Source organism: Rhinolophus sinicus, chromosome 16, assembly GCF_057876585.1.
Source record: "Rhinolophus sinicus isolate RSI-liver-muscle chromosome 16, RSI-T2T, whole genome shotgun sequence".
NCBI lineage: Eukaryota > Metazoa > Chordata > Mammalia > Chiroptera > Rhinolophidae > Rhinolophus > Rhinolophus sinicus.
The window spans coordinates 63,336,516-63,358,407 of record NC_142516.1 but is presented as its reverse complement, the minus strand read 5'-3'; the positions used below and the strand labels follow the sequence as shown (position 1 = coordinate 63,358,407).

The following is a 21,892-nucleotide window of genomic DNA, read 5'->3' as shown; positions in this document are numbered from 1 at the left end:
TCCTCAACGCTGCTTTTGGCCTGGGGCCTATTGCATTGCTTATTCTTACCTCCTGTCAGAGGAAAGGCAGGAAAGAGAAAAAGCAAGGCTTGCATCAATCAGTCTTCAATCTACTTATGTACGGGCAGTTGTGGTAAAAATGGGGAAGGAAACAGAAAACCTTAGCTAAAGGGAAGTTTCTGGATGGTTTGTGTTTGATTCAGTGCCATTCCAGACTATCACTGCTATTACTGGGGACAGTTAGCTTTTGTGGCATTGAATTAGAGCTAAAACTTTGTGAGGGATGACAGAGAGTCTGTAGAGATTGTGATAGAAAATCATGCACTCATTCAGTCACTCGTCCAATAGATATTAGGTGTTTTCTCTTAAAGTCAAACAATTACATTAGCTTGTTAGTTTATTTCAAAGAAGCTAATAAGAGAAAGATGACTACACAATTCACTTATCTTTGGTAAGCTATACAATATTTAAGTAATAATGTAACTGTTTTCTAAAGGAATCTTAACAAAGCATCATTGCTAGGTCTCTTTAGGTGTTCAGGCTGTTTCAGATTTTAAAAATTAAAAATTGACTTTATGACTTAAAGCTTTATGATGTCCCAGGAACATCTATGTCTCCAGAACAATTTCCAAACAGGAATAAGGGAAGCAGGCTTCATCAAATTTCAACAGAACTGACTATTCAGGATGATTGAACTTAGATCATCACTCGCTTTTACCACATTCACAAGGCAGGGGTTAAAATTTGCCAAATTCCAAAGTTCATTGGGACAGTTGCTTCCCTAAAACTGGCACTATCTCTGCTATCTCTGTCTTCTCTACAGAGAGGGTTCATGAATTGAACATTCAGAGCAGGAGGCTAGAAGATAGGTCTTCTGAAATTTATTTTGGTCCTGCTATGATTTAAGTAACCACCATTGGCAAATCCCTTTACCTTCCTGCATTTCAGTTTATCTACTTCTAAAACCCAGTTGAAGTACGTTTTCCTACTCAGCAGAGAGAACTGTTGAAATGAGGTTGATAAGTACTTCCAGGCCATCATTTGGTATTTCCAATGACCCTTCCATTGATAATGTGGGACACTCTGAATGGAGAATTAAATGTGAAGGAGAGGGGATGAGAAAATTGCGAGGAAAGAAGAGGAGTGCATGATATTGGCCAATTCCCCCCCCCCAATTTATTAGATTGCCATATTCAGATCATTGCCCCCCACAGAACTACTGTATTTGCCTGATCTCATGCACAGTAGGTAAACCCTGCTCCCTCACTGGGCCTGTTTTTTTTCAGGTTGGGATTAGCTTTTGTAGCTACATGAGTTCCTCCAGGCACTGGTGTTAATGACTGAGCCATAACACTCTCTGCTTGTCTGAAGCCTGGAAAAGAATTCTCACAGAGTTGGTGAAGAGAAGAGATCCATCACACCAGGCTGAAGCCATTAGGGTTTGAACTAGGATGGGAATAGTGGAAATGGAAAGGAATCTGGATCTTGAGATTTAGCATTCACGTATTCTTTTATTCCATAAATTGTCTGTACAAAGATAAAAAAGCTAAAGTATTTGTCTGCATAAAAAAAAAGTTTAAAATATTGTTTTAAGAAAAAAATCTACATGGGGCAAAATCTAAATTTGTCATTTATTGCATATACTTATAAATTATTTATATTCATAAAACTGAACTCGTTAGCTTAAGGGTCCATAGTTATTTGGTGGCAGAGTCAGGATTTGAAATAGGGCTTCTTGGTCTAGCACTTTTCCCCCAATCTATCACGTTTTTAATATGCCCGTAAAATTGGTAGATGGGGCTTGGAGGCTACCACTAGGGGGAGCAATAGTTCTGGAGAGGGTGCCCATGCAGGGTTCTCTAGGAAACATGACAAGGCAAAGGGAAGGGCTTGTTGTGGAGACTGAGGTTTGCTTTAGTCTCACTATTCAGCCTAGCATCTAGAGAGAGAGATTCTTGGGGAAAAAACATTTCCTTTGTATTTCAGGCATCTCCTCTATTAATTTAACTTAATTTGTTAGTAGCTGATTTCTGTCAGCTTATATTTAGGTTTCAAGTTTGACAGGACTGTTTTAGAATGCACAGGCACAGAAACATAGTGCTGCTTTCCAAGCAAAACCAGAAAGATTTCTCTGGGGTTATTTCGGAATTTAAGGAATCAGAGGATGAGGGGATATGGAATGGGGCATAATTAAAACCTACACAGCAAATGGTACTGTGGTCATATTAAGTGTATTAATACTCGCTGCTTTCTTCCCATACCCATACCACACTTCCCTTTTGGTTTACTGATCTAAAACTTAATGTTTTATTTATTTGGTCATACTTTTAGCCTGAAAACGAAGGAATAGTTTTGCTTTTCTGGTGGCATTTACTTGTAAGTTTCTAAGCATGTCTTCCCAAGCATTTTGCACATTAAGTAAGGAGCAGTTGAGAGTATAGGGAACTGTTTAGTTACATAAGTAAAGCCCTTGTCACCCACGTGAGCAGGATATGGACAAAGTACTTGTGGGCCATTTCTATGAAGTACAAGCGCCATGAGGGGACGTCATCTCCTCTGCATCTGCAACGTACAGTGAGAAAGTACTCTTATTTGAAAAGAAGGCAGCTCTGGGTGTCTAAAGGAAAGTTTCTAGCAATTCTGCGAGTCGGGCTCAACTGTGACCACCACTGAATTCTTGGCTCAACTCTGAACACCAATGTCTTGTTCAGGCCTACCTCTCAAGACCTCCACGACCAACCACGGTAAGCTGCAGTGTGGGGAAAGCCTTCCCAACTTCCCTCAAGAGACATGCAATCGTGTGGTGGTCTTGGGTAAGACTTTCAAGTCTGTGAGCCTCTAAGTCCCTTCTCAAAATTGAGGATAATACTGACCTCAGAGAGTTCTTATGAGGATCAAATAAAGGAATATATAGACCCATTCTTATTGTTTTCTAAGTAAATGGGTGTCAGCTTAAACATTGGATGCATCTAATAAATTTGTGTGTATGTATGTGTGTGTGTATATATATATATGTGTATATATATATATGTGTATATATATATATATATATATATATATATATATATATACACACACACACATATATATACACACACACACACATATTTTAATGGTACAAGTGGTGGTAACCTATGTTACCATCTTGGAATTCCTCCTTGAAATTTCCAGTTGTCAGAGGAAATTTTTGAGTTCTGTATACAGAAATAACCTTCTGCTACGTGGGGCATGATGTTGTACCATCTCAGGCCTCTCACCCTAACAGGTAAGCATTCTTAAACCCATTTTAGGCCTCAACACAGGACTGAAAGCTGGAAATCACAGGTACATCCTTTCTCTTTAGAACAGTATCTTCCTCATCTGTTCAACACAAACCACATCCCAACACAAACTTATCTCCCTAGTCAAGATGGCCTTTTTGACTCTCCTTGTCATTAGCCTGGGGCTGAATTCAGGCTCTCTTCTCCTGTTGATCCTTCCAAATTCTCCCCGACCCTTAAGAATGAGTTCAAGTTCTACTCTTTTGTTATCAGAGTCCACAAAAATCCCTCACTTTCCTGATATTGCAGAGTTGTTCTGAGCTGTACTGCAAAGCCCTTTCCATTCTACAATGTCTCACTTCTTCAGTTAGAGTGTAGAGTAAATACTTCAAGGACTGGAACTCTTTTACTTTTTTCATAGTTCTGTCTTCAGTATTTAGCAAAATGCTGGCTGGTACGCTGAATAAATACTGAACAAACACTTGTTTAGTTACCTTCAGAGCAATGGAACTAAAAAGAACTATAGTGACAATATAGCACAGACTCCAGAGCCACAGTGACTGGAGTCCAGTGCCAGCTATACCACTTCATAGATGTGTAACCTTGGTAAGTAATTTACTTAAGATCTTAGTGACATAGTTTCCTCATCTACAGAATGCAGAGAAGTACAGCACCTCCCCAGGGTTGTTGTGAATATTCTACATGAGTTCAGGTATTTAAAGAACATAGAAAAGTGCCTGACGTGTGGTAAAAAATCATGGAAGTGCAGGCTATTATTTTGTTGTTGATGTTACCACCACCACCACTGTCACTCACTCTCCATGTCTGAGCCTATGTATTCTGGATGTTGTGAGAAACTGTTTTGACACAGGCAAATAACTGAGAAATGTAGGGGTTTCAAGGAAAACCAGCCTCAATCAGGGCTATGAGGAGGGAGCAAGGGGTTTGCTGTGTGGGAAAGCAGGGAGTGAGCCACGGTGCATTCACCTTGCTGGTAGCACTGGGAATGGAAAAGAGGAGCAGAGGACCAAGGTCACATGGCGGGCACGCTGGGTTGGCAACCGCCTCAATTCTATTCTTAACTCAGGAATCGCTGAAGAAAGACAACTACTTAATTCCATCACTGCTTTAACACTATTAACCAAATACTGAAATCTTAGAACACACACACACACACACACACACACACACACACACACACACACACACACACCAGGATCCTGCAATGGCAAAAATGTACATAAATAAGAGGAAAAGAATGGGAGTTGGAAAAAGTGGGCTTAGGAGCAAATAAGCAAAGTTGAGGGAGGCTGTGCAGAGAACGTCAGCTCCAAACTCCTAGCAGGAGCTGTTGAGGACTTTTCCTTACCAAGAAATGCAGGGTTTTTTTTTTTTCTTTTCCCCCCCTGTTAGGGATTCCTTAGATTAGGAGAATCAAATGTACCACAAAGGGAGAATGCAATATTTGTTAGACAAGGGAATGAGCTTTACATAATTTTATTCTTACGATCATGTTACTAAATTGACATTGTTCTCCCACTTTAGAGGGGAAGCAAAAGCTCAGAGAAGTGACTTGCTCAGCACATGGTGGAATCAGGAATGGGGAATGATCTTTGACTTTTTAAAAACCGACTATATCCAGGCATCCACTGGGGTATAATAGGAAGGCATGTGGTTTGGCTTCATGTTTTGTGGGGGTAATTTGTGCTAAGGTTTGTAGTTAGGGAAATGGATGATCACTAACAAGAATATTCTGGATTTTAAATAGCTTGAAGCTGAAAGAAAAAAAAAAGTGCTGTGAGAAGAACTCTATGAGCAAGAATTTTTTCTGAAATCAAAAATTATAGTAGCCCAGAGACTTGCAAGGGAGAGTTTTGTTTTGTACAGATATTTTGGGGAAACGATTTGAGGTTCATGAAGAGTTTCATATCACTATTTGGCCAGGGCAACTTTTTAAATCTTTTGCTGTTTTTAATGTAATTGCCAACTATAAGTTATTTAATGCCGGAAGCTTCATGATTGCTCCAGGTGGAAGTATAGAAAATATTTTTGGAATGGGAAAGGCCACCTGACCACACATTCTTAACTCTGTCCTAATACTTCTTGCCAAACCCTTCAGCTTTCTTCTCTACAGAAATTGATGAAGTCTTGAATTTGCTAATATTGGTAGTTTTATCTGCTTACTGGATAGTTCATTTCCAACGACAAACGTCTGCATAAAATGATTCTGATGGGATTTCCTATTCACCCAGAGTGGGGATCATCAAACTCCAGTCGGCTGTCACCTGTGTTTGTAAATAAAGTTTTATTGGAACGCCACCACACCAGTTTCGATATTTTCTATGCCTGCTTGCATGCTTCAGTGGCAGAACTGAGTGGTTGAGACAGAGACAGGATGGCCTGGAAAGCCTAAAATGTTTCCTTTCTGGCCCTTTATACAAAAAAATTTGCCGATCCTGACCTAGAACATGGAGGAATTTTTACTTTTGCTTTGTTTCAGTGCTTTCTTCATTTACGACAAAAACGTTCATTACTTTTTCGAAGCTCTGCCATTTGCTAGCACCAGTTTTCTAGGAAGAATAAGTTAACTGCTAGGGGGATCTTTTGAGACCTTCTAGCCTTTCAGAGACTACACCAGTGAGGCCTGATGCTAAGCCGCACCTGTGTGGCCCGATTGTCACCGATTGTCTCATGTCCTCTTGTTGCTTGATTAATGCTGCTTATTTCTGTGTTCTTTGCATTTACTACACCCCAATACTTTTTTTTTTCTTTTTGGCTGAGGCTTAGTATCTAATGGGATGGTGCCTTTTTTTTTCTGACTTGTTACTCTTACACTTTTCAGCTGGGAAAAACATGTGTCATCTCCATTTCCTTTAGTTCTATAAAGGAAACAAGCCACATCAAATTGAAACTGGTTTCTTCTTCCTTCCCTATCTGCCCTGCCTCCAGTATTTACATTATCTGCAAACTTGGAAACTGCCTTTCATATGCTTATGACTTTTACATATAGCATTATTCACAACCGTGGTGCTGAAATTGACCCTGGAGGCATTTCCCATCTGATCATCTCTTCCAGTCTGAGAAGTTTCCATCTGTGGATACTCTGTGTTGCCCAAGTCTTCCAACTACTCCGTAATTCATCTCCTATTCAACACCATTTTGGAACATTGTCCAAAGCTTTCTGGAAAGTATAAGCATTTAGAACAGACATATTTCTTTCCTACCAGATCAGAAACAATAGCAAAAAATTGAATATAAGCATCCTCTCCGATTGCCTGAATTTAGGCTGATAATGCTCCATCACACTGTGTTTTCCTAGATAACTTCGATCTTAACTCTTTGAACAACTGCCAAGGTGTTCCTCAAAATAAGAATAAAGCTCCTTATTTTGTGATGCCCTGGAAGATGGTGTGATTGGCCCTATGTCTACATGACAACAAGATAGAATAACAATGAATGTCAACTATAATTTTATATATATATATATATATATATATATATATATATATATACACACACACACACACACACACACACACACATATATAGTTACAAGAAGTGGAGTACAGCATAAGGAATAGAGGCAGTGGGAATGTAACAGCTGTATATGATGTCAAAGGGGTAGTAAATTGGGGGAGGAGGGTTATCACGTTGTGAGGGGTATAAATCATAAATGTCTAACTATTATAGTGTTTTGTACCCATGAAATAAAAAAAAATTTTAAAAAAGATAGATACTGACAAATAAATACCCATTGTGACCCTGGAATTTTACAGATATTTCTGTTCTTTAAACCCTTGCTCTCCTGCAGGGTGGGTATGATCCTTTAAACTGGAATTTGAGCCTAAGTTGCTCTGAGTCTAGTCTTACAGTCGTTCCACCATTGTTGGCTGTCCTCTGTGCTACCTGATGCACCATTAGGTGGCTCCTCCTGACCTAATGTTCAGAAATGATCAGCAGGAATCAGGCAGACCCAGAATAGAAAGAAAACAGGAACAGGTTCAGGGGTCACAAGGCAGAAACTCCTTGGCATTAGTCCTTTCCCTAGGATTCCACGTAGATGGAATATCACCTGTGAGCTGCTTCTCCTCCCCTAAGAAGGAATCAGTGTTTTCTTCAAAGTACCTAGTTTCATATTATTCTTCACGTTCACTGGCATTCATTTTGAAAAAATGCCATAGCCTTTAGGAACGTCCCGTTTAAATGCTACAAGACTTCTGCCAGCTGAGCTATGGGTAGTACGTGACTACCGGGTCATTCTTGGGTCAATAGTGCTGAACAGCAAAGCGGAGACTTCCGTGCCAGTGTGGTGCTATCAGCAGGATTTAGATGTTTCTGGGAGGAAAGGAGCAATCTTCATCCAGCTTTCCTCCCCAACTTGGCAATTCACCTTCCAGTGCCAGTTTTGGGGAATCTGGCTTTTGTTTTCTGTAATGAAGTCCGCAGTGTCCTTATAGGTATTGGTTCTGATGTTGGATTCAGATGTAGGAATACCGAACATGTATTTGCCTTTATTATGTGAGCGTCTTGGTATTAGATGTGGGGACAAGTTATTTCCGAGATTCTTTGGCTAGGGTTGCACCCTGTCCAAATGCAAATTGGAGTTAGCTTTTGCCCGAATCTTAACTCAAAACGTAGTGAAGAGTAGGAGGGCCCAGTAAGGGTTCAGAGTTTATACAGAGTAACTGAAAAGCAAGGAACAGTTTGTTTCATCTTGCTTGTGGTCTAGGGCTCTAAACACACACATACACACAAACAAGCCATCCACATTGTAAACATACACAGTAAGAGACACAAACACAGATGGAACAATCGTAATGTTTACTGAGTGCCTATTATGTGCCTAGCACTGTGCATATTTATAGCTGGGCATGTATACATACACAAAGGTACAACGACCCATAGAAGAAAAGGCTCTCCCTAAAACAGATGTGCCAAAATAAAAACAAAAGCCTCATAGATTGGAAGCCAGATGGCCAGAAGACTGAATGTTAATTATGCTGGTCTAGCTGACCTCAATGGCTTCTTTTGAAAACAATGGCAAGTCGATGTATTCAATTGAGGTTAAAATCAATGAAATGAAATAGTCCGGGGAGCCAGGCTGCCTTGGGTTCAAGTCCCAGCTCCCCTCCTTACTAAGTGTGAACTGTAGAGGCAGTGACTCTAGCATGTCTGTGCTTCAATTTCACCATTTGTAAAATTGCAATAGCAACCTCAACGCGTTGTTGTAAAAATAAATGAATACCTGTAAAACACTGAGAATAGGGCCTAGCTCAAAGCAAGTGCTCTTCAAATGTTAGCGATGATTCTGATGATTTCTCCATTGGCCTGGATGTGATGGGAGATAGAATGCCATAAGGTATTTACTCTCTGCACTTATTCATTCTAAAGCAGTGCTTTTCAAATTGTACAGTTGTAAGCCATAGATTCTTAAACTTCTAGAGCAGAGAACACATGGGCAAGACAGAAATGTTTAGCTGGGAGTGGGGGCCACTCTGGAATGCTGCCATAATTGCACATTGAATACCAGAAATCCAGATTATGTGAAAGCATGCAAACTACAGTCTTCAGCAATTAGGAAACCTCCCTCCTAATCCATCATTTCTCTATTCATTCATTAATCAGTTTATCATGTGTTGAGTGCCTACTATGTTCTTGGAATTGTGGAAAAAATAAGACATTCTTAAACATCTGCCCTTGCGGAAGGTTAACGGAATCCAGAAGGTAATGTGGAAAAACTAGCCACTTTTAACACACAGTGCTAGGGCTGAGATAGAGTATTGTGCATAGGATACTATGTGGGTTGTGGAGGGGCCTTGGCGGGGCGGGCAGACTTCCTGTAAGGAAGGGTAGGTTAGGCAGACAAAGTGGGTCAGAAGGCCCCAGGCAAATTCATAAACAGCAAGTAACTGGTTCTACTGATGGGCAGAGCTCAGTGGGGTGAGGTGGGGCGTATGGCAAGAGATGAAGTGAGACAGACAGGTAGCTGTCAGATGATAAAAGGTGTTCTATATCATGCCAAGGCATTTGGAACATATCGTCAAGTGACATCAAGCCATTAAAAGAATTTTAAGCATGAGTGCAGTATGGACAGGTGTGCTAAAAAGATGCTTTGGCAGTAGCATGTCGAATGATCTAGAATAGGAGTTAGTAAACTTTTTCTATAATGAGACAGATAGTACTTATTTTAGGATTTGAGGGCCACCTACAGTGGTCTCTGTTGCATCCTATGTTTTGTTTGTTTTTAAAATCCCTCTAAAAATGTAAGAGCCATTCTTTTAATAACCCTTTAAATAACCTGGGTTCAAATCCCAGCTCTACCACTTATTAAGTGTGAGACCTTGAACAAGTTAGCCTAACAGCTCTGGGCTCCATTTCAATGGCTCTTTTAATAACTCTTTAAAAGTCAATCTTAGTAACACTTTAAAAAATGTAAAAGCCACTGACTGTAATTTGCCAACCCCTGGTCTAGAGAAGGCAAACAGAGTTAGGAGGCTGTTGCAATCATCTGGAACTTACAAAGTTAACCCAAAGTAGAGGCAGTAAGAACAGAGAACAGTGGAGGGATCAAAGAGCCACAGAAAAGATAGAAGAGTCTAGCAATATTTTGGCTCAGAGAGCTGGATGGATGGGGCTTTACTGAGATAGGCATTGAGTTGCCTATTTGATATATATTTAGATATATTTAATTGACCTATTTGTGGAGCATCTGGGTTGGTATGTCCAGGATATAGTTGTACGTATGAGTCAGAAAAGAGATTTGGTCTGGTGCTTGGTATATGAGAATCATTGCCACACAGGGGAATGCTGGGGCTGTAGGAACCATTAGTGTATGTAGAGGGAGATTCCTAAGAAGGGAGGTAAGAGTTGGGTAGGGGAAGAGAAATCCACACAGATGACTGAGAAGGAATAATCAGAGAAGTGGGAAGCAAACCAACTGTGCGTACTTTCTAAAGTAGCAATAAACTGTTTTTAGGAAGAAGTGCTTAGCCTGTATAGAATGCTGCTGATGGGCCAGATTTGCTAAGGAATATTTTGAGAGACAACTTTCTTTTTTTGAATGAACAAGAAATAATCTTTTGGGGGTGAGGTGCTTCTCCCAAGAGAAATGTATGTTACATGTAGCCTTAGACTACAAGGTGGGCAAAGAGATGCCAATTGTATAATAAACTGAATGGAAACATTAAGTAGGACTTAAAAAAACTCGTAATTAAAACCTTGGCGGCGGTGACTAAGATAGCCTTCTATATGTGAAATATTTTCAGGGTAAAAGTTGGCTACTTTAGGGCTATAAATGTTTCAAGCCACTCAGGTACAATTAATGCACTGGGCCCATGAAGTGAGGCTAGAAAACGTCCCTTCTGATGGACTTTTCAGGATAGCAATGTGGTAAAACCAGTCAGTTACAGATCCACAAGAGCTGCAAGGATTCAGCAATGGAAGCAGAGAGAAAAGGAGGCATTGCTCTCTTGTTTTCTAAATCACAATTTTCTAAAAGAACTTTTCTAACTTACCCCCGCTGGCTGTGCTGGAATGTCCAGTTCTACTTCTTTGTTCTTAGGTGGAACCAGGTGGCCACACTTAGTTATTTTACCTCTAGCCAGCCCAGAACTTTCCCAGAAAACTGGCAGATTTGGAGTCTGTTAACTTCCACCCTGTCTACTCCCTTCACACACACAGGCACTCTTCGTTTTCACAATCTGGTCTCTCTCGAATCCAAGGCCCAGTATGAGCTACATCTAACTCACATGTAAGTACGGGGTAGGAGGGCGTCTGGGAGGAAGGGCAGGGGGACAGAGAACCCTGTGCTTGGAATTTCTAAGTGTCATTTTAGCGCAAAGATCTAGCTACTTCCACCGAGTCTTTTTAACAGAACTAAGAGCAAGGGCATCATTCTACTCCGAGGTTTGCCTTCCTTCCTTTTGCTCTCTCAATGCTTCTTAAAGGACATGCTTGAACCTCAGGCCACAGAATCACCTGTCGAGCTTGCTATAAAACAGATTTCTCGGGTTGGGTAGGATGCAGGAGCCAGCATTTCTAACAAGTTCTTGGTAATATTATTCACACTGAATTTGAGAACCCTTCCTCTATCCACTTTTAAAAGTTTAGTTTAGAAGTTCAAAGAGAAGTATTTTGTCCACTGGAGTTTAATACAAACTTGGGCCCTAAGTTATTTTATCCTACACGAGCACTTGAGTGTTTCTTAGTTTCTGGAGAGCAGTGATCTTGCTGCCTCACGGTCTCACTGTCTGGTACCAAGCAGGTCTCTGTGGAGTTGAAGGGATGACTGCAAAGGACCCCTTACTAGCCTCCCCCACAAGCCCAGCTTCCACTCATGCTCCTCTGCACCCTTCACAAAACAGCCAGTGTGAATCTATAAAAATGGCAATGCAATCATTTCACTTTCCTCCCTAATATCTTCCCAAATCTCCCTGCTCGTAGACTAAACCCTAAACGCCTTCTCTTGGTCTCCGGTTACCCGCATGGCCTCAGACCGTACCACCGCTACCTTCTGCCTGCCGCACTTCTGCCAAATGAACTTCTCTTGGATTCCTCGAACACACCAAACTCACTTTCACTCTGGGGTTTTGCACTGCTTTTCCCTCGTGGAAGAGTGCTCTTCCTCCTGAGGTCATGTTGCTGGGCAGTGGGCATTATCCAGAGCTTGGTTTGAGGTAGCTCGTCAGGGCACCCGTCTAACGCGGTCACCACATCATTCCCTATCACACCTGTTTTGATTTTCTGTCCAACACTCATCATCTGATATTTTTCTTACTTTTCCGTGTCTACTGTCTTGATCCACTCATTCATGAACTCATTCACTATTTATTTAGTTCCTGCTTGGTGCCTGGCACTATTCTCTGCACTGGGGATACAGCAATAAAGAAAGTCTCTACACTCATGGACAGACCATCAATGAATACACATATATCAGATGATGATAAAACTTTGGGAATAAAATAGCAGAGTTAAAGGGATAGAGAGGATGAGGAACGCTCTTTTAGATACAGTGATCAGGGAAGGCCTTTCCAATGTGTGCCATTCGCGTAGAAATCTAAATGTATGTAAACTGCAAGAGAACACAGCCTTCTATTTCATTCTCCATATCCCCAGGGAGTAGGTGTGTATCTGGCATAGAATAGGTGGATTAATAAATACGTATGGAAGGAATAAATATACATAGCCCTGTCTTAGCACTTAAACCCTGCATTGACTTCTCTGGCTTCCAAACTAGACTTTTCATTGACAAGGAATGAGTCATTTTCTCTTCCATCCCTAGTTATCTAACATAGGGTCTGGCTGAGAGAGAGCATGAGACTGTTTGTGAAATAAAGGCAGAAGTAAGGATTATGAGGAACCAGTCTGTCATAATACACTGAGGGGCATCCTATAAACCCGCACTGCTTGAGAAGTTCATATGTTCTTTTGAGAATCATGTGAATTCATTTCAACTAGTAAATTAGATAGATAACAAGATGTAGTATTAGGTTGGTGCCAAAGTATTTGCGGTTTAAAAGGCTGAAAATAATTGCAAAACTGCAATTACTTTTGCACCAACCTGATAGTAACTAAATTCAGAAAACTAGTTTCTTTCAAATCAAACATTGGCATGTTTAAAAGCCAAGGAAGTAACAGATTTCCTTCAGTCCCTTTCTTGCTACCTTGACCTATCTTGCTGGCTCAGGCTGTTTAAAGTATACTTGAATACACTGTGAAGTACTACAGATCAATAGCCAGCTGAATCTTGCAGACTTTTTCAGAAAGATAGATTTGGGTACTAAGCAAAAACAGACTAACTGAACTATAACACTGGGCATTTCAGCACTTCTCTGTTTGAAGACAAATGAGCATTTCTGAACCAGACACAGTAATGATGACAAGCGATGAAACCCAACACAGAAGAGGTCACCGACAGCCCAGAGCCGTGCAGTCCCAATGGCAGCTCTGTGCATATATATTCACTTTCTTTTCTCAAAAAGTACTTGGAAAACTGTATAGAAACTAAACTCCAGCCACATTTCTTACTGGCCATCTAAGAAAAATGGAAAAATTATGATGTCAAAGATCAGAAGTGGAAATCTCTTCTTTTTCCCTACTGTATCCCATTAGCTTACATTAAAAAGCCCCCTCAAGACTAGATCTAGAAAAAATTTTGACAGTGGCAAAAACTGTAAATTTGCCCATGACCCTCATGCACTTTCGCTCTTAATGCTACTCCCCACTCCCACTGCCACCAATGCCCTGGTGACTGAAGATCCAGAATTTGCCCTCTGCTGTCCTAGGCCTAGCACCTTTAGTATCTTTAGCACCTGGATGCCATATGTCTTTTCCCAACAAGATTCTGCTGAAACTTTTGATCTGAAAGCCAGTAGGGTTAGACTCTCAATGCCCATTAAGGTGAAAATTAAAAGGCTAAAGTAGTGTTTCTAAGTGGTATTTCAAGAATTATTGGTGTCCCTGAGCTTACTAGGCCAAAAAATTGTTCATTGATCAAAGAAGTACTTGGACAAAACTGCATACTATATTGTCTACCTCGAAAGTCACAACACACATTGGAATGCTTAATGGAGTTAAAAAAAAATGGAAAAATCAAAATAATTTCCAATTGGGGGATAGTTAAATGCATTCAAGAACAGTAATCAGATGTGAAAAAAGGTGATATAGATTTCTACATACTATTCCAAAATGTCTCCTACACATGTTGTTGAATAAAAACCAAGCCAAATTTCTCAACATGAGTAATATCTCATTAAAAAAAACAAATCTTATGTGTGTATGTGTGTTTTATATATAATACAATAAAATATATAAAAATTCCAAAAGGATGTATACCAAATTATTAAGAGTGACAGCATGTTGGGAATAGATTTGGGGGGCTGAGGGAGACATGCATTTTTACTTTATAGATTTTGGTATTATTTGAATTGTTTTATAGCCTCTTTATTACATTTATAATTAAAAATTATACTTCTATAATTAAAAATATAGAAGTAAAATCTAGCAGTAAATACATCTGTTTACCTTTAAGAGAGAGCACATCCCAAACTTATATAATCAATGAACCCATTGTGTGGAACACTCAGAAACAACTTGTGCAACAAATTTTGAAGTTACTGCACTCAAGGCTCTCCCCACTCCCTGCCAGCTATGGGTTTTCACCTTCTGTGACCTTCTATAAAAGAATGAAGGAGGTAGAAGGAATCTCAGAGATGACCTGGGACAACCCCATCTCTTTTCAAATGACTAAAGGTCATGAAAGGAGAAGGACAAGATTAGCCTGAAGCCCTCAGTATTCATCTAGCTCCTTCTATATCTTTCCTTTCCTGTAGTCACCGGGTACCTAGATGGGCTGTGACCCTTGGATTTCATTTAAAAGTCATTAAATTAAAAAAAAAAATCATTAACAATATCTCTAACCCTCAAGACAATTGTCAGGACCCGTGAGTCAGCCCTGGCCTCAATATTCTCCCTGCAGTTTCATGACCCCTCCCCCTTCCCAACAGCCTTTCTTGTTCTACAGCTTTTTAAGGAGGAAGTTGGTGCTATTCAAATGAAGCGATCCTGGAAGAAGCTGGTAGAAAACAGCAAGAGTCTTGAGGCAACTTGGGATCCATTGTGAAGTGCAGATACATAGAAGCATGAACTTATTTATTCCCTGGAACAGCATGACCGTGAGTTGGGCAGAACTGGGTTTGAATCTGCCCTCTTGATTCCGCCCTCTTGATTTCGCCTTTTATTTAGCTATCTAACATTGTCAAGTTCCTTAATTCCTGTGAGCAACGTTTCCTCATCTCTGACACAGGGATAAGAGTGTATATGTCACACCTGTGGTGGATATTAACAAAGATGATGGCTGTTCAAGTTGCTAGCACGGGGCACAGTGTATGTAGCTAATCAAGAAAGGTAGATTTCCACCGTTTCTCTCACACAGCCAACTGCTTACTTCCTCCAGTCCTAATGGTACCAACCCTGGGCAACAGGTGCAGAGGTCACAAACAAAATGGTACCTATGCTTGAAAAACTGACGGGCTGGTCGATGAGACGACATGATTTGGGCACGATAGGTGTGACAGGTGCACTGACAGAGGTGAGTTCCAGGGTATCCAGGGTATCACCCACCTGAGCATCAGGGCACCACTCTCAATCAGCACCCATCAACTTGGGGGCCTGATACTGGAGCTGCCTCTCAGTGACCCAGTGGCCTCAAAGGGATTTACTGCAACTTTGGCTTGACTCACAAATTTGTTATAAAGATTTCTGGAAAGAACCGCAAGGATCACAGCAGTTAAGCTGCTCAGAGAAAGGAGCAAACAGGTGGAGAGGTTATGAGCACAGACTCCCAAGACATGCTGCCTGTGTTCCAACCCTGTCTCCAGTGCTTCAGTGTGGGTCCAACATCTGTGCCTCAGATGTCTTATCAATGATGTGGTAACACTCATGGTACTTACCCATAGGGTTTTATTATTTTTTTTCTTGAATATTAAACAAGATAATGCCTTTGAAGCATTGAGCACAGTGTCAGGTATACAGTAAAAGCACAGGGAAAAATACTTAGCACTATTATTAAAGATATTTGGTCTGAAAGCCCTAAGGCTGAGAGGCAATACTACTGACAATTCAAAGGCACAAAAGGCGTGTGTGGGATGGACGTCACTTTTGTTCACCAAGTCACAGAAGAGTAAACATAACTGCTCTTTGGGATCATATGAACTTGATATCGAATCCTTGGTCTGGCTCTTACTGAAGTGACCTTGGGTGAGCTGCTGAACCTTGATTTTCTGTGTAAAACTGGAGGATAATGATGTCAATCTTGCAGATTGACTGTTCGAATCACAAATGCAGTTACATAGAAATAAACCTGGCATACTGCCCGGCACAATAAATCCTGGCTTCTTTCCTTCCTTACCCAAAGCTAGCAAATCAGACAAGAGGATTAGCTAAACAATAGTGTTTAGAAATATATTTAATGAGAAGAGCATTCTACATGGATTCAGAGGTGATAAAAAGTAAAAATGAGGACTCTGGACTGGAGGACCTTAAAGTTTCCTCTCGCGTTCATAGTTTATGATTCTCCAAGTGACTACCTATCTTATTTTTGTCACATATTTTGGCTCTGTCACTTAATAAATATGATCTTTAGGAAGTTACTTGACATTGTTTTCTCTTCCATAAAATGTGGATAAAAATTATACCCACTTCTCAGGGCTATTGTTAAAATTCAGTGAGATAAAGCACATAAAGAGTTTACACTTGCCTGGCAGACAGTTACTACTCAATTAATGCCAGCCACTGCTGTTGTCAGGGACGCTATCAAGATTGAGAGAGACAATGTATGTAGAAAGCATGGCACACGCTTTCAAAAAATAGTTATTATTATTATTTCTACAACCACTACTGATTTTACATTATGAATGGCTATGGCCCGGGGAAACCAGTAATTAATACACTGTCATTCCAGTAATGACACATCAAAATAGAGACCCCAAGAGATATTAGGATAATTAATCACAGGTCCAACCGGGAATAAAAGCTTTCTGGAACAAACAGCCTCGTCCAGCCCAGACAGAGGTCTGGCTCACCCACGGGGAGCAGCACGGACTGGCTGCACCCTCTCCCTGGCCCTGGGGACCACACACATGGAGATAGTGTCCGGGTGTATAATGGTTCATCTCACAAAGTGGTAATGTAATAATGCCTTGGCCTGGAATGATAGCTTTTGGCCAAAAGTTCAAAGCTATCCAGTGAGTGTCTCATTAATCTTTGGGGTCCTGTGGGGATCGCGGTGGGTAGGCATTGTTGCTATTACCTTATAAAGATGAGAGCATATAGTTTAGAGAAATGAAATACCTTGTCTTGGCTCCAGCAGTCCATCAGTGCTGACACAGGGCTTGAAACGCAGAGTGCATCCCCTGAGGCCCAGGGCTCTAAGCCCTACCCTTGGAAACACTTTGAAGGAAGAGTGAGTAGGGTGCTTTCGACAAGATGTGGCCCTTGTCTCCCTCCCTTTCTACACCACGTAACTGCTAGGCTCACCTGTCACTGAACTGAACCTCTTCTCCGTTCCTGGCCCAGCTGATGGTAGGTCTGGGGTTGCCGACGGCCTCACAGTGCAGAAGGACACTCAGTGTTCCGCTGGCCAGGGCCACAGTCTGCCCGAGGTGGGTGACCACTTCGGAGGCGGAGAGCTGCTGGGCCGCTGAGATCTTCCGCAAGATGGTGGGCTTGCGGTGTGGCCGGCGAGAGCCGCTCCCAGCCTCCCCAGACGAGGAGGTCCGGAGCGAGCTGCTGAAGCCAGACACGTGTTTATGAGGCGGGATGGCCACGGGGGGAATCCTCCGCTCCGATGGCTTGAGGAGCATGTCCTGGTGCTCAAGGTGGCTGCGGAAGATGTCCTGGGCCAGCTGGGCCACCAGGTGCTTGCTGTACACGTCACGCAGCTCCTCGGGCTGCTGGGAGAGGTTCCGGAGAATGTCGTCCAGGCGCTGCTGCTCGGTGACAATGGTGAAGGGCAGGTGCAGGAGGGCCTGCTCGGCATTCTGCTCCTCCTCTGAGGATGTGTTCCTTTCCGTGGAGTCTTGGACCTCCCACGAGGCCAGGAGCTCTCCGGGCCAGCCCCCCTGCTCCAGCAGCCGAGAGACAAGGTCATCATAACGGCTCCCCGGGTCAGCAACAAGGCCGCGCTTCTCCGCTTTGCTGCCATTAGCGAAGATTCCGTTCTGGTGTTTGTGGGTCTGCAGGGCCTCCTTGGGGTGGGCCTTCCTCACTGGGAGCGCCTCTTCCTCGCTCCTCAGGCTCAAGGGCCGGGCCACCAGCTTCCGATTGCCTCCGATGAGCTTAATCACAAACTGCTCTCGGGCTGGGCCTGCAGAGCAGGTGTAGATGCCCGCATCAGAGAGCTTAAGCCGGTGGATCTTTAAGTAGCCAAAAGGGGCCACGGTGACGTGAGCGGAGCTGATAAGGTGCTGGCCGTCTTTCTCCCAGGTGATGAGGGGCTTGCGGAAGCGCCGTGTGGGGCATCGCAGCACCACTGCGGTCTTGGGGAGCAGGTATGCGAACCCCCCTATGACGAAGTGCAGCTTCCTCTGCCTGCGGGTCTGGATGTAGATCTTTCTTGCTGCCGCAATGTGTGGGCTGTGCTTTGTGGACGGCCGTCCTGGCCCTGGAATGAAAGGGAAGGTGGAGGAAGACAAAAATGAGAGTGAGATGCAGTGACAAGAGAGAGGGAAAAAGAGAGGGAGAAGAGAAGAGAAAGAGGGCCAAAAGAGAGAAGAGGGGAAGAAAGTGCTTCAGGGTTTTTTTTGGCTAGGGCCTTCACTGACCTCCTTATGTTTTATTGGAGGAACTGGTTACCAGCTGTGGACCGTCAAGCTGCTACCACAATAAAAAAACGAGAGAACTAATCAGGTGCAGAGGGGCAACCTGCTCTCATCCCGCTGGGTCTTTCTGTCCCTAGAAACTGAGATGCAGGGCTCTAGATGGAGGGGGATTCCAGGGGAAAGGCAGTCCCTCTCATCAAAAGGACTTAAGAAAAGAAATTAGCATCATTAAAAGAGGCAGAGGACATAGGGAAGGAGAATGTCTCCCTCTCAATGTTTTTATCCTTTGGGTCCTGCAGAGCACCAGGGCCCTCATGTACGCAGGGGAGGGGAACCCAGAAATGTTACAGCTCTAGAGATTAATATTAAAGAGCACAAATCTGTTTAGAGTAGTTTAAAACCCCAGACTGGATAACATTAGACTTCATTAGTAATATGCGGCCTCCAGCTTCCAGATCTCTACATGCCAACAAGTGAACTTTGCTCTACTTCCTGCAAACTGTTTTTCCAGGGGAGAAGAGAATTCCACCTGGCCACATGTAATTAAGGTTCCTTTTCCATCTCCAGCTGAGCTCACCAGCCTGCTGCCCTCCAGGGCCCAATAATCTCTCATTGGTCTAGGTTTAGAGAAGGTTACCGTGTGGCTACTTCTGCTTTCATGTGGGGTTCCATCTCCCCATCTCCAGAGCTCTGACATACTCACTTGCACAGGTTGCCAGCATACAGGGCCTGATGGATGAAGAGAACGGCAGGGGAGGGCATAAGGAGGAATTGACAATAGCTGAGACCCCGGTTTTCAGCACCTTCCGGCAAATGGCACTTCGAGTCTGGGTGCCCTCCCCGCAACTTGTGGAACACTGGTGGGGAAAGAAAAGCCAAATGCATGTAAACGCAGGGAACTACGGCTAATAGATTTTTGTATGAATTCTCAACCTCATCACACATGAGAAAAACTGCTTGGAAAAGCAATAGCCACTAAGAGAGAGAGAAATATTAATTATGTGACAATGTCATGTCTATATTGCGTAAGACATGTCTATATTTTAGCCACATTCTACTCTAAGACTTGCTACTCTAAGGTTTCCTGTAGTCATTCTACTTGTTTTTACTTATATGGCCTGGATTTTAGAGTTACAGAGTTAGAGAGTCCTGTGTTCAAATGCTAGCTCAATATTTCACTACTTGGCAAGTTATCTAAATACTTTGAGGCTGTTTCTACTTATGTTTATTTTGCAAGATCGGGAATTAAATGAGATAATATATTTTAAATGTCACACACAGAAATAACACTCAGTTAATGTTAATTCCTTTCTCCTTCATTCACAAATAAAATATTTTAATGTCAAGCATCAGATAATTGTTACATATCTACTTTGTCTGAGGTGGGGTGCTACGTATTAGGAAAAAAAGATGTGCAAGATGGTTCCTAACCTTAAGGAGCTGTCATCAAACGAAGGGGAAAAGTCTAAATTCATTATTAAAATGAAATAGTATATTAAGAATATAGAAATCAAAACCACAATGAGATACCACTTCATATCCACTAGAATGGCCATAATAAAAAAGACAGACAATAATAAGTGTTGGTGAGGATGTGGAAAACTTGGAGCCTTCATGCAGTGCTGGTGGGAATGTAAAATAGTACAGCCCTCTTGGAAAACAGTTTAATAGTTTCTTAAAAAGTTAAATATAAATTTACCATATGACTCAGCAATTTCACTCCTAGGTATCTATCCAAGAGAAATGAAGACATACACCCACACAAAGCCTTGTATGCAAGTGTTCATAGGAGCATTATCATAATAGACTAAAGGGGGAAACAACTTAAATGTCTATCACTGGTAAACGGATAAACAAAATGCGGTGTATCTATACAATGGAATATCATTCTGTCATAAGAAGGAACGTAGTTCTGATATATGCTACAACAAGGATAAACCTTGAAAACTATGCTAAGTTGAATTTTAATAGTATTTAAATTATATCTCAGTGAAGCTGTTTAAAGAGTTAAATAGTAATAAAATAATTCAGTAAAAATATAAAAGATAAGTGAAGTATTATAAAATCAATGCTAGCAATTGTTGAATACTTATGGTACATTAGGGATTTCCTGACCTAGGTCCTGAAAGTGGGTGGACGGGTATAGAGAACCAGGGAAGCATGGGAAGCAGGAAAATATCCAGAACAAAGGTAGAATAGTTCAGTGCAGAAGTCCAAGGCAGGCTTGGGGCAGAGCTAAACCTCTTCAACTGAACAGAGGGAACACGTCGAGAGTGTCAGGAGTTCAAGAGGTAGTTTGGGACCAGACGTTTGGAGACTTTTAATTTTTAGACAGGAGGTTTGGAATTGGTCCATAAAGCAATGAGGAGCCATTGAAGGGAGGAGTGAAATGATGAAAGAGGTGTTTTGAGAAGGTTAATCTGGCAACAGTGTCCGGGAGGGATGGGAGTGGGAGATGGATGGCAGGCAGGGATATCAGTTAAGGAGGCTGCCACAGTAGTCCAGGCTTGAGATGATAAAACCTGAAATAGGGTCATGGCAATGTGCCACGTTAACTTGAAATATGACAGTAAAAACCAAAAAATATTATATCTTCAAATTTTATACGCTAGCCCACTGAAATAAACTATTCAATGCAAAGTTCTATGATATACACCACCCTGAAAGACATTTAAGAGGCAAAAAATGGGGATGAGAGTCAAACCAATGGTTTCGTTCCCTGATCATGGATTCCAGATTCCACTCATCCCTTATTTTATTGTAAATGACGCACCAAATCCAGGGATCAGGTAGAGTAGAGGTAAAGAGCCTGGAAATTTTAAACGAACGGTCATTTTAGTGCTGCCAAGTATAAAAATAGACTGGATGTCAGATCGATTTATGATTTTGGTTAAGTCTCGTTCTTTCTCTAGGCTCAATTTCCACATCTCTAAAATAGGGAAACTAAGCTAGAGCAGAGCTATTTAAACTGTGTTCTATAACTATGTTGAGGAAATGATTCAAGGGGCTTCTCGGGTGAACTGGAGACCCAACTATTGGAAATCTGGGACCCCTACCTGCACTTCAACCAAAACAGCTCTAATTTGATGTTTTTTAGCTTTTTGGCTTCATAGTAAACTTTCAATTCAAAAAAGGGTTCTGTGGCTTTAATTTTTAAAAAAACAACTGGGCTATAGGATCTTCTAAGTTCCTTGTAGCTGTAAAATTTACTACTCTGACGTTAATTTCTTTTATATTTTTTTTTGGAGGGGAACAACTTCCCTAAAACTATGATTTAAAAATATTTAATAGCTAACTCTTTTGGGAGATGGAAGC

At 41.7% G+C, this 21,892-nt stretch overlaps 1 protein-coding gene across 3 annotated transcripts in view; it reads right to left on the bottom strand.

Annotated features, from left to right (window-relative positions):
• ADAMTSL1 (ADAMTS like 1) overlaps nucleotides 1–21,892 on the bottom strand; it is an 891,281-nt gene that overhangs the window by 87,114 nt on the left and 782,275 nt on the right. For all 3 annotated transcript variants that reach the window (XM_074330337.2, XM_074330338.2, XM_019739192.3), the window contains 2 exons: nucleotides 19,281–19,434; nucleotides 17,295–18,420 (listed from right to left, as the gene is read on the bottom strand). In XM_074330337.2, coding sequence (XP_074186438.2) covers nucleotides 17,295–18,420; nucleotides 19,281–19,434 — 1,280 coding nt within the window. The remainder of the gene's footprint in view (nucleotides 1–17,294; nucleotides 18,421–19,280; nucleotides 19,435–21,892) is intronic.